At 39.8% G+C, this 14,079-nt stretch overlaps 1 protein-coding gene across 1 annotated transcript in view; it reads right to left on the bottom strand.

Annotated features, from left to right (window-relative positions):
- The window catches only part of LOC131495881 (uncharacterized), a 199,036-nt gene that overhangs the window by 33,150 nt on the left and 151,807 nt on the right, over positions 1-14,079 (bottom strand). Inside the window, exon 25 of the mRNA XM_058701054.1 lies at positions 5,974-6,046. Within this exon, the coding sequence (XP_058557037.1) occupies positions 5,974-6,046 (73 nt within the window). The remainder of the gene's footprint in view (positions 1-5,973; positions 6,047-14,079) is intronic.

Raw genomic sequence — 14,079 nt, forward strand, 5'->3', positions numbered from 1 at the left:
GTGAAACACTAATTCAGGATTTTATAAGAATACTACTTTTTAAAAATTAATCTTGGGACGCCTGGGTGGCTCAGTCAGTTGAACATCCAACTCTTAGTTTCAGCTCAAGTCATGATCCCAAGGCCGTGGGATCAAGCCCTGCGTCAGGTCCACAGGAAGCATGGAGTCAGCTTGCGATTCATATGCTCCCTCACTCTCTATCAAGAATCAACATTTTAAAAAATAGTAAAATGAATAAAAAAGTTAATCTTAAGGGACAAGACTTAAAGTATAGAAGAGAAATACAGGATTACAGAATTTTGAGCATTTTCCAGGACTACCACGATTTCTAAGAAAAATATAAAAACCGATTTTAAACTTCATATACTTTTATTATTCCACTGGGAACAGCATATGAAGAACTCTAATTTCCTGTCTACACCATATAGGAAGGTGGTTAAGGACCCAAGAAGGAATCTAGCATTAAGCAACTAATACATTTATGATCATCCAATTTGAAGATTTTAAAGTCTTCCAATACATGTTTGATTATCAAGGAAGACTGAACATTCCCAGGAGGAAAGAAGATAGGGACCAAAAAAAAATCAACTCAGCAGTCTTTCTCAGTTTTAGACATGAAAGAATTTACATGCTAAATTGAACAACTATGAGTACTAAAGTTTCCCCTGAATAATATAAAATGTATCTTGGGGTGCCTGGGGGACTCATTCGGCTAAGCATCCGACTTCGGCTCAGGTCACGATCTCATGGTTCCTGAGCTCGAGCCCCGCGTGTCAGGCTCTGTGCTGACAGCTCAGAGCCTGAAGCCTGCTTCAGATTCTATGTCTCCCTCTCTCTCTGCTCTTCCCCCGCTCATGCTCCATCTCTCTCAAAAATAAATAAATATTGTTTTAAAAATGTATCTATAGTTGGAACTCTTCAAAAAAGTAAAAATCACCTCCTACAATGAATTTTGCATACCCCTTTGGCAACCTTTCCTGCCTTATGATTCTGTCATGACAGAGCTCATATTAGACAGAAATCTATACATGTTGAGTTCATTCATTTGGTATGTGTGTATGTGTCTATTCTATGCAAATACTATTAAAAAAAAGAGTGGCACCTGGGTGGCTCAGCTGGTTAAGCGTCCAACTTGATTTTGGGTTTGACACTAGCGGCACAGAGCCTGCTTAGGATTCTCTCTCTCTCTCTCTCTCTCTCTCTGCCTCTGTCTTACTCTCTCTCTCTCAAAATACATAAACAGTTGAAAACTTAAAATTAAAAAAAGATAAATCAGAATGCAGAAAACATATTTCATATATTTTTTTCTTTCAGAGTGTGGCAGATTAAGTGGCACCTGGGTGGCTCAGGCAGTTAAGCATCTTGATTTGGGCTCAGGTCGTCATCTCCCAAACCGGTTTGTGAGTCTGAGCTATGCGTCGAGCTCTGTGCTGACAATGAAGAGCCTGTTTGGGATTCTCTACGTCTCTCCCCTCTCTACCTGTCCCTACCCTGCTTGCTCTCTCTCTCAAAATAAATAGCTAAAAAACAAAAAAACAAATTCAGTGTTGCAGCTTCAAATTTAGTTTTTCATTTTACAGATAAAGAACCTTATTGACCTCACCAGAAATTTTATTTAATGAAAAGAATAAATGTTTATTTCCTCTCTTTCTCTCAAAAACACCTAAAATATACCAAGATTTTACCACACGCTAAGTTAACTTAGAAACCCCAAGAAAGACAATAGCCAAAAAGTGAAAATTCGCAATCAACCTGGTATGGACTAAAACAGATTTCACTCTGCATTCCTTAGAAACACAGGTTTTGCTAAACTAAATCTAGGATATCACCTTTATTAAACTGAAAGGCAAGGGCAAAAATTTCTTTCGGTTCTTCACAGAAATCAGGTGTAAGTCATTCGGAAAAGTCTAAGCATTATTTTGGTTGTTACCTGGCTTTTTTTCCCTTAATTTGCACTTAAAATATTTCCTCCCACATTTTATAATTTAAAGAGCATCTGCTCTGCCTTAATGCCACTATTGCTGCTGTGATTTTATGATCCTTTCTCTCAACTCTTCATACTTTAAGTTCATCTCGCCCTTCTAAAATGAATTCTTCCCCTTCACCCCCCTCCTCATCTCATATGCATTGAGCTATTCTTTCCAGCTGCCTTCTCCTTCTTTGCTTCCATAAAGGCATACCCGAGAATTGTCTACTCCCACCAAACTTTCTAAATGTCAATCCTGTACCTTCCTCTCTGTTGTCATTACACTGATTTCTATTATGATCTTGAGGACTTCCGTTTCTTCCTAAGATCCTTTTCATCATTATAAGGAGCAAGAGGATGGTATGGGGTGGGGGCAGTATAAAACGAAACAACTTACCTTTGCAAGACCAAGGACAGCTAACGTCTTGAGAGAAGGTTTCAGAAGAGATTTAGATGATGGTAAAACAGGAACAGGATCGCCATAAACTCTGACTGGTGGTTTGGAAAGAGTTTCAGCCATATTTTTATTTTCAGAATCAGGATTGTTGTCCTCAGATAAGGTTCCATCTTTTGGTTTCATAGTACCACGTTTTGGTCTCACTTAGTAGAAAACAAAGTAAAGAGGACATGAAAATATCTGTAACTTCAAATTAGTGAATAACACAAGAATGGACAAGAATTAGTGAATAATACAAGTCTTCCAATAGCTTACTGTTTTTAATGAATTGCCAAGAGGAATGCAGGAGCTTTGCTATGCGTGATTTCAGGACATTCTAGAAAAGAATTAATAGCTTTAAGGATTACAAGAATCCAATTCAATAAAATCATTGTAATATTCACCATTACCAAATGAGCACCATTACACAAGGAACACAGGCTTTGGAATCATTCAAATGTAGATTCACATCTCAGTTATGCCGTTAACTATTTATTACCAGTCTCCATTTCCTTATGTGGTGAGGATTAAAAGAGATCTCATAAGTAGTCCCAAATGTTACTCGCCGTACCTATAACTGATTAATATTGGGTAAATACTTTACCAAAGTAACCTCAGATAAACAATGAACCCTAGGTAATTGAAAGCATGTTGAAAAAACTAACACTAAGAAATTTAAATATGTTATCTTGTGAAGTGTTTGCATGATTTAGACTAGCATGAACTATCTCTTGTAAGAGAAAATATACAAACGTACTCTTCAGTAGTATCTTATGTTGGTAAGTTGGAATTGCAAACAGTTTAAGTGGCTTCTGTTTCTCAAAACACTAAAGACAAATATGACTATTTAAATGTAGTTCCTTCTGGGACGCCTGGGTGGCTCACTCAGTTAAGTGACCAACTTTTCTTTTATTTATTTATTTATTTATTTATTTATTTATTTATTTATTTTTTATTTTTTTTAAATGTTTTTATTTATTTTTGAGACAGAGAGAGACAAAGCATGAACGGGGGAGGGGCAGAGAGAGAGGGAGACACAGGCTCCCTCAGAAGCAGGCTCCAGGCCCTGAGCCATCAGCCCAGAGCCCGACGCGGGGCTCGAACTCACGGACCGTGAGATCGTGACCTGAGCTGAAGTCGGACGCTTAACCGACTGAGCCACCCAGGCGCCCCAGTGACCAACTTTTCATGTCAGCTCAGGTCATGAACTCAAGGTTAGTGGGGTTCAACCCACACATCGGGCTCTGTGCTGACAGCGTGGAACCTGCTTGAAATTCCCTCCTTTCCTCTCTGTCTGCCCCTCCCTACTAGCACTTGCTCATTCTCTCTCTCTCTCCCTCCCTTTCCAAGAGAAATACAAACACTATAAAAACATTTAGCTCAGCTCCTTCCAAGAAAGAGAAAAAAGAATAATAAACCTTGTGGGGCAATGAGTCATGGATGAAAACCACACACAGACAGTAGAATTCCATAACCAATATGTTGACAATGGAGTTGACAGAAAGTGATGTACTAAAAGAACAGACACTACAGAAATGTTTTCTGCAAGGAAATATTAGGGTAGGGGTAAACCATTAAAAAAGAGCATGGTGGTGGGAACACATAGCTGGCTCAGCCAGTTCAGCGTCCAACTTCAGCTCATGAGTCATGATCTCACGGTTTGTGGGTTTGAGCCCCACATTGAGCTCTGTGTTGACAGCTCCGAGCCTGGAGCCTGCTTTGGATTCTGTGTCTCCCTCTGTCTCTGACCCTACCCCGCTTGCACTCTGTCTCTCTCGCGCACTCCATAATAAATAAACTTAAAAACATCAAAAATATCTTTAAAAGCATGGGGGGAGAAGAGGAAAAAAGGAAAAAAAAATGAGACATGACCAATCAATGCAGCATGAGCTTAAGACAAGGAAGAAAAGCAGAAATGTAAGCAAAATGAGATAAGTGGAAACAACATACATTTTTCAACAGGTACATAAGTAGGATGGGAATATAGTATGAACAATAGTCTCTTTTAAACCTTTGAAAGATTATATATATATATATATATATATATATATATATATATATATATTTATATATATATTTATATATATATCCTATATGTAAAACAGAGGCTTTGATTCACAGTATATCCCTAATAATACTGACTCTTATCACACTACAGTTATCTGGTTATAAGTACTGTAATAAAGAATTTAATTTTTTTCAGTATAAAATAAATTGTTCAATTACTGGCATCTTTCGCTTCTGAAGAGCTAGAGATTATTACTAGACTAACAAAAGAACAGAAAAAGAGAGGTTCCTAACACGTCAACATTCACTATGGAGAACGAATTGGGAATGAGAATTCTAGGAAGAAATGGGAACCTTCAAAGGATGTATGTAATGGGACACAGATGGGGTTAAACAAACAAAGGCTGAGGACTTTTTCTCTGCAATTCTAAGCTCACAATGGGAGGATACTAAAAATAGACTGTAACCTTCTTTCTTATGTAATTCCTGATTTCCTCAATAGAATTCATTTGCGTTTATACGTATTAAACACTAAAACGGAATATAAACTGAAGCCTGACTTTTTAAATTCACATATTTAATTGTGACATATCATGCGTATTTTGTTACTTTTCAAACTCCATTCTACAGAATTCCATTTCCCTACTCATTTATTCACATTAAAAAACTATGACATTGTTTCTTCCAAGCAAGACTTCATTCTAGGAGCTCCAGGAGTCAAACAAGTGTGTTTCCTAACCTGCAGTAGCTTATGATGTAGGGGCTTTGAAGTGAATATTTAAATAAGTATCAGATGTCTGAAACTTTAAATTTTAGAATCGGACACAAGGACTAGGAGGAGATAGTTTTCAAAGCTAGTGTATGAAACATTTCTGAAATTAGAAATTTGACAACTTGGCTGTGAAGAGCCTCTGCTCATAGAGCTACTCTTTTCAGCAAAATACGTATTCTTCGGGGAGATGCACAATTTTAACTTACTCTTCATGGAGTTATTTCAAAACTACAGGGGAACACTTCTGTAACGTAAATGTTGAGAAATAATGTAAACACCTAAATTTCTACATTTTCTAATATGATTTTAGTCTAAATGTAGAACAAAGGATAGAACCAAAGGAAAATCCTGTATCTCACCAAAAATAAAACTTGCCCGGGGCGGGGGGCAACCTACAATAGATACTTGGACCTAATCAGGTTTCATTTAGGCATGAGTATTATCAGTCATGTTACTATCACAGTAAGAATCCTTATCCTTAACCAAATGTCACATTTCCTCCACTATGGGAAAGCTTTTCCTAATATAATTTGACGGTCATTATATATTTTCCAGCCCATTCTTTTATCAGCCTCCACCTGTAGGATTTACCAAAGTACAACAAAAGAAAAGAAAAGAAAACAAAGCAAAACATTCAACACGTCATGTATCTGTAAAGTGGGTTTTTTCTTGCTAACTTTCCATGACACACATAAAATAATGATACACAGCCTCCTCTTAAATTTTCAGAGTAAATAAGGGAGAAAACTCAATTCAGAGCAGGAAAGTGAGTTTCACAGGAGAGAACTTTACCTTGGTACCAAAATGTAAGACTTGGCTAGATGATGTAGGCCATGAATCATCAGGACCAGGTTTGTCAGAAAGCCTTTAGAGCAAAAATATACAACAAAAACATGTTCATTTATTTTAAAAGAAAATTTAAAAAGTTAAGTGATAGGTCACCTATCTGTATATTAAACCACGATTCTTGGTATCATTAAAAGTTGGCCTCTGGTTTTTTACATTAAGTTTTATTTTAATTACAGTAATAATAGCATCAAGTGTTATATTAGTTTATTAATATAGTGATTCACCAACTCCATACTCACCCCATGCTCATCATGACAAGGGCACTCCTTTATCCCCATCACCTCTTTCAGCCCTCACACCACTAAACTCCTCTCTGGGAACCATCTGTTTGTTCTCGGCAGTTAAGAGCCTATTTCTTGGTTTGTCTCTCCCTTATTCTTTCCCTTTGCACTTTTCTTGTTTCTTAAGTGCTCATGATTAGCATCACATGGTATTTGCCTTTCCCTGATTTTCCTTAACATACTACTCTCAGTCTCCATCCAGGGCATTGAAATGGCAAGATTTCATTGTTTCATGGTTGAGTAATATTCCAGTGTGTGTGTGTGAGTGTGTGTGTATGTGTGTGTGTGTGTATACATATCCACACACATACATACATATAGGACTTCTCCTTCTTTCACTCATTTGTCCATGGACGCTTGCACTGGCTATTGGAAATAATGCTGCAATAAACACAGAGGTGCATGTGTCCCATGGAATTCGTGTTTTTGTATTATCTTGGGTAGTATCCAGTAGTTACTGGATCATAGGAGAGTTCTGTTATTAATTTTTTGAGAAACCTCCATACTGTTTTCCACAGGGGCCGCATTTGCATTTTCACCAACAGTACAAGAGGTTTCCTTTGTCTCCACATCCTCGCAAACACCTGCTTCTTGTGTCTTGGAGTGTAGTCATTCTGACAGGTGTGAAGTGATATCTCGTTGTTCTTTTGGGGAGCATTTTTTCATGTGTCTGTTGACCATATGTATATTGTCTTTGGAAAAATGTCTGGTTATGTCTTCTGCTCATTTTTAAACTGGGCTTTTTTGGAGGGGAGGATACTTACTCGTATCAATTTTTTATCCTTTATGGATACTAACGCTTTACTGGATTTGCAAAACATTTGCAAATATGTTCTCCCATCCCAGAGGATGCCTTTCAGTTTTGAAGGCTTCCTTCACTGTGCAAAAGCTTTGTAGGCTCATGTAGTCCCCCAAGTTTGTTCTCGCTTTATTTCCCTTGGCTCAGGAGACATAACTAGTAAAATGTTGCTACAGCCAAAGTCAGAGAAATGACGGCCCGTGCTCTCTTCAAGGATTTTTTTTTTATGGTTTCAAGTATCACACGTAGGTCTGTAATTCATTTTGAGGTTATTTGTGTGTATGGTACAGAAATTGGTCCAGGGTCATTCTTTGGAATGTGGCTTGTCCGGTTTACCCAACACCATTTGGTGAAGAGACTGCCTTTTCCGCACTGGATAGTCTTTCCTGTTTGTGGAAGATGAACTGACCATACACTGCTGAATTTATGTCTGGGTTTGCGGTTCTAGTCCACTGAGCTATGAGGCTATTTTGTACGCCAGTAGCCACCATACTGTTTGGATTACTACAGCTTTGGAATACAACTTGAAAGCTGAGATTGTGATACCTCCAGGTTTCCTCGTTTTCAATATTGCTTTGGCCATTCAAGGTCTTTTGTGGTTCTATACAACGTTTAGGATTGTTTGTCTAGCTCTGTGCCAAATGCTGTTGGTATGTTGACAGGGATTGCATGACATCTGTCGATGGCTTTGGGTAGTGTAGACACTTTAAAAATATGTATTCTTCCCATCTGTGAGCATCGGATGTCTTTCTCTTTCTTTCCGTCACCTTCAATTTCTTTCATCAGTGTTTTACGGTTTCCCGAGTACAGGCCTTTCACAATTTGGACCCTGTTTTAAAAAAGCTTTTGGTTCTCTATTTTGCCTCGACCTCTCCTAACCTGTGAAATCTCCAGGAAAGACCCAGTCTCAGTTTCCATAACCAAATGTGACAGGCAGGGAATGCTCTGAAATGGTTGAAAATTAAATGTATAAACGTTACTACAATGACGTCTCACCTCACATCTGTCAGAATGGCTCAGTTTCAACACACAGGAAACAACAAGGGTTGCTCAGGGTGTGGAGAAAAAACAACCCTTGTGCACCGGTCATGGGATGTAAATTGGTATTGCCACAGTGAAAGCCAGTATGGAGGGGCCTCAACAAATTAAAAACACACATCCCATAGGATCCAGTGGTTCCACTACTGGGTATTTATTTACCCAAGGGAAATGGAAATACTAATTTGAAAAGATATATGCACCCCTATCTTTATTATAGCATTATTTACAATAGACAAGATATGGAAGCAACCCAAGTGTCCACCAATACATGAAGAGACCACACACACACAAGCACATACACACACACACACACGCAGACACACACACACACACACACAATGAAATATTACGCAGCTCTAAAAGAGAATGAGATCTTGCCATCTGCCACATGATGGATATACCTAGATGGTTTGAGGCTAAGTGAAATAAGTCAGACAGAATAAGACAAATCCTATATGATTTCACTTCTGTGTAGAATGTAAAAAGGGGAATAAATGAACAAACAGAGCAAAAGCAGAAACAGACCCATAAATGCAGAGATTTGACTCTTGCCAGAAGGGAGGGGAGGTGGGGGGATGGACAAAATGGGTGAAGGGGAGAGGGAAGTTCAGGGTTCCAGTTATAGAATGAATAAATCACAAGGCTCAAAGGTACAGCATAGGGAATCTTGTCAGTGGTATCGTAATAGCATCATACATTGACAGATGGGAGCTACGCTTATGGCGATCACGGTGAAACATCCAGAGTTGTTGCATCACATATTACCTTGTGTGTCAGGTAGATCTCCGTTTAAGGAAATATATCAAAGTTTAGGTTTCTATGTTATGAGTGGTAGGACTAACTAGAGATTGAAAGATTCAAAGTTCCCAAGGCCAACTTTGTTCCCACAATGGTCTTGCCTTATTTAGGTCCATAATAACTAGCAAGACATTCCAAGCCTTCAGGGGCATTCAGCTACCAAGGAGGGAGACTGTGATCAAATGGTCCTGGTGGTTGTGCCTCTATTTCTCTATACGCTGCCTGAATATTTTCTTCCCTATGAGCTCCCACTGCTACATCACTCTTCGGCACGGTTCTGTGGCATTCCCCAACCTTTCAATCTTTAGCCTATGAAGCCATACACTCCTACAACAAGGATGGGCTCCAATGACCGAGGGTAGGAGCCATGTCCTGCTCCCGGAGAACAAGCGAATTGGGAGTCTCAGTCATCCACACAGTCACCTCAACATAGGCATGTTATCACCGATCCAGATGAAGCTCCCTTACTGATTTGACAAGTCAGTCCTACCCCTGCCCAGCACTACAAGTACATGGGAAGGGCATCACAGATTGAGGAAAAGAGGTGGAGTGAGGAGACTGCTTGCCTTGGGCCATACATCTCTGATGCTCGGAATCTCCACCACCCACCCCCAATCCCTTGAGAGGATCTAAGCCATCCTCCCTCAGTTGGGGTGGAAGTAGGGGATATCTTATTTCTATTTGCTGTAAACAGACTCTTCCCAGCAGCTCAAATGATCTTTAATCTCTCTCATCAGAAAATCTGAGGTATGCTCGCACCTTCAATGAAACCAACACACACAAAAGCAGAAACCTGGTCACCACCCTCTTGAACACTCTATTTGAATATGCCTTTCTAAACAACTCCCCGAATCCTGGGTCCTTCATTCCTGTCATTCACCTTTATCTCACTTGGCATAAACCCCCATATTCTGACATCTTTTCTCAAGCTCTTATTCCTAAACAACTCAGTGTTGTTCTCCTTGAAACCTGGTCTCCTCTGCTAATTCGATTCTTACCCTCCTTCATTGTATTCATTAGACCCCTCCCCAGCTTTCTATTATTAAAACAGTTGCCTGCGAGATGAAGACAAAAAAGAAGGAAGAAAGGAAAGAAAGAAAGAAAACCAGAATTTAAATCTCATTTCTGTCACTTATCATATCCAAATAGGTCACTTCAATCTCTTTTGAGTTTCAAATTCTCCATGGAAACAACCATTGGGCAAGGAGGTGAAACATAGGTTGACGTACCAGAGGGTGTTTTGAGGAATCAACCTCTGAGGTTCCCTAAATCTTGAGACTCTAAGTGCTTTTGAAATGGCCTCTGGAAAAATGGAGAGTCCTTAGCTGGCAGAAGTGGGAAAATTATTGGAAAAAAAAAAGAAATAGCAAGGAAACCAGAGAAGAAAGTCAAAAGGCAAAAACAGTACAAAAAAGTCACGGGGGAAAAAAAAACTCCAAAAAAACCCAAAAAGCTTCCTAGAACTAGACAAGGGTACTAGCCCAAAGGGAAACAAGCCGGGGAACTTAGGCAACAGAGAATCATATAGCAATATCCTCGAAATAGAGGCTGGATTTAATTAATGTAACATGGTCTACAACTACATATCCTTCCCTTACAGAAAACTCATTTGTCTCAAGAAGAGGGGATACCACTACATCTAAGGAGCTGCCTGACGACATCTTGCTTATTATGTAAAAGCCTTGACACCATGGCCATAGCTGACATCCACCCTAAAATCTCGGACAGTAAAAACAAGGGACTAGTTACCACTGCACTAATGACTTTTGTTAGCGCTAGTGGTCAAATATATGAGGCCAAATGCTTGGACTAATCTGGGTTCTTAAGAAAACCCTAAATTAGGGTTGCGACACCATTACCTTTGACATTCTGAGCTGATCTGCCCTAGGATCTGTACCTTCATCTCAGTGCTGCTGAGGAACCAGAGAATGGATGTGGAAGCTTCACGGGCTGATGGGCAAAGCCCAACGGCTACCCATTAACTATGGAATCATGGTCGAGTCTTCAACCTCCCTGAACCACAGTTGCGAAAGTAATAAAAAGTAGGCTACAATAACACAGCTACTTTGCAAAGCTATACAATGACTATATACCTGAACAGATGTTACGCATAGGATATAGTGTCTAGTCCAGGGTAGAACACGCAACAACTGCTTTTGTTCTCTGCGTTCCCTTAGGAGACACATAATTTTCTGTTCACTCATTCCATTTCCTCTCCTTTCATTATCCGTTTCATTTCATTTCATTCCTTTATACTTTGAGAGTGAGTGCACACAGAAATCGGGAAAGATATCCCAAGGAGGCTGTCAGCGCAAAACCCGACGTGGGGCTTGAACTCACAAACCTGAGTTGAAATCAAGAGTCACACCTTAACCGACTGAGCCACCCGGGTACCCCAGCAAATGTCATTTTTACAAATCCATAAAAATCCTACCTGGTTATAGAGTCTTCTTCAGCCTTCTCATCTGATCCTAAAGAAGAAAGCAAAATACATGTTAAATCAACAATCGAAAAATAGAGGAAATTACAAGTGTACGGCTTGTGATTTGTTGAAAAGTATTGCTTTGGGACCACAGCAGGAAACCACACTACACTGAATGGTAATTATACCATTCGTAGGCTTAAAGCACTAAGAAATCTTACTTTCTCCTCTATATTGACCAAAAGCAAGAATGGGTTTTATCAGAATTTGACAGCTACAGGTGAACTGATGTTTACAATGGCCATCACTGACCGACTCTATGGCACTGGAGGAAACTGGTATCGTTAGGAGAATGATTATCATGAGCTGACAATGTCAGACTGAAACTAGCATGATTTTTCTGGACTTCCACTACTAGAGGAGTTGAGAGTACCTTTAGTTTGCTGTAACACGGCAGAACTTCCCCAGCTCTTCAGCAGACACTCTTCAGTTTTAGGAGGAAACACCCCCTCACAAAGTGTGCTCTATAGCTATTGTACTTTGCAGCATGGCCAAACCATAGCAAGCAGACGCTCCCTGGCCTTATTTCCAATGGCAAGGTAAGAAGGAAAGATTTGGCATTCCAGTTTGATAAAAGTTCTAACCTCTTGAGACTGTCTCCTTCCATTGCTAGAGAGTCTATCTAGACCCACCGCACATCACAGAGGAGGAGGATCCCAATGTGAGTGCTGTGTAGTGGTTCATGATGTCATTTTTCTCAACTCTCCCCATTAGGTGACACACATGGAGAGAAATCATACTTTCTTTCATGGAAGGCAGAGGTCATCAGATCCTCTACTGATGAGCAACTAAACAAAACAAAGGGCAAGGAATATCTTGAACGCCTACATTCAATTACCAGGATATTCTCACTTTCTGAACATTCAAAGACATCCACTCTATGATTCTAACTATAGGACACGTGGAAAGAGCAAGGCTATGGAGCTAAGGGTTGGCGTGAATGGAGGGAGAAACGGGCACGGCACAGAGGACTTTTAAGGCAGTGGAACTCTTTCACACGATACCACAAAGGTGGATTCACATCATTACACATTTGTTAAAACTCATAGAATGTATAACACCAAGGCTGAAAGTTAATGCAAATTAGAGACTTGGTCTCAAAACGAAGAGTTTGTGTCCATAGAAAATGCACCACTGTTGTCAGGGTGCCTGGGTGGCTCAGTTGGTTCAGCGTCCAACTCTGGATGTGAGCTCAGGTCATGATCTCACCGTTCATGGGATCAAGTCCTGCATCAGGCTCTGTGCTGACAGCACAGGATTCTTTCCCCCCTCTCCCTCTGCCCCTTGGCTGCTCACACGCATGCATGCTCTCTCGCTCAAAATTAAACCAAGGATCTGAAAGAAAAATCCTACTACAAACGGACCACTGTCGTGCAAGATGTTAACAACAGGGGAGGCTAGGCGTGTACGGGAGCATGGTATGGTATATGCAGACTCTCTGTACTTCCTATTATATTTTGCTGTGAACTTAAAACTGATGAAAAAATCAGGCTTATTAAATGTATGAAACAACAAAAGCAACAAAATATGGTATCCATTGTAGCTACTCTTAGCATATACTTACTCACGATACAGTCATCTTGAACATTAAATTAGAGATCAAAATAACACAATAGGGGTACTGTCTCCCATCTGGGAGTATATGAAAATACATAAACAAAACACAAAAATACAACAGTTATTTGTATTCGTAGGCAAGAAAACAATTGATGAATATGACCCAAAATCTTATACCTATAAACAGGGGCTCAGCACCATAGGAATAACACCTGGGTTTTCCATATAATTAAGAGATTTTCATTCTCATTTTAAATCAAAAATCATTATGTTGATCATACCTAAGCATCATAATGAAAGCTTAATCCCATAAAAAAAGATTATAATGACCTAATATGGCCCTCCCAAGGAATTTTTGTACAAATACCTACTTCATATGGATGATGAAACTGAAACCATTACCATGGTAACCATCATGTTACTTGCTAGTAAAATAAAATTTGAAGACACCACCAAAAATGACGTCAGGACTATAATTCCTATGCAGAACAGATTTCATCCAGCAGGCCAAAGATGGCTATCCTCAGAACATCCTTCTTGAATGACTGGCCCTTGGTGGTTCCCTGGGATCTTGGATTTAAGGAGGGTTCCCACCATTCCCTAGCTGGTTAAGAGTGGTTCACTGTGCCTAAGTGCTGGTACAAGCAATGTCCTTAAGGCTGTACACTTGATTTCCTTGGTGGAAACCTGGAATTTTGGGACATGCGAAGGAGAAGATGCCTATGTGATTAGCATTTGATGAAACCTCGGGCACTGAGTATCCATAAGCCTCGTACTGGCAGACAACATTTCACTTGTGCTGTCCTAATTTCATGCTGGAGGAATTTAGCACACCCTGCTAACTCCATAGAGAAAGGATTCCTGGAAGCCTGCGCTTGGTTTCCTCTGGCCTTCACCCCATACACCATTGCTCGGTGCTGATTGGCCTTACTTGCCTGTCCCCATACCAATCCACACGCATGACTACAGCTATATGCTGAGTCCCGTGAGCTCTTCTAGTGAATAATCAAATCTGGGTGTCATTGGGATGCCTCTAACACAACTGCATTATATGCAATTTTATTATTTGGGTTGATGTCTTACACGTGGTT

Source organism: Neofelis nebulosa, chromosome 15 (assembly GCF_028018385.1).
Source record: "Neofelis nebulosa isolate mNeoNeb1 chromosome 15, mNeoNeb1.pri, whole genome shotgun sequence".
NCBI classification, from domain to species: domain Eukaryota; kingdom Metazoa; phylum Chordata; class Mammalia; order Carnivora; family Felidae; genus Neofelis; species Neofelis nebulosa.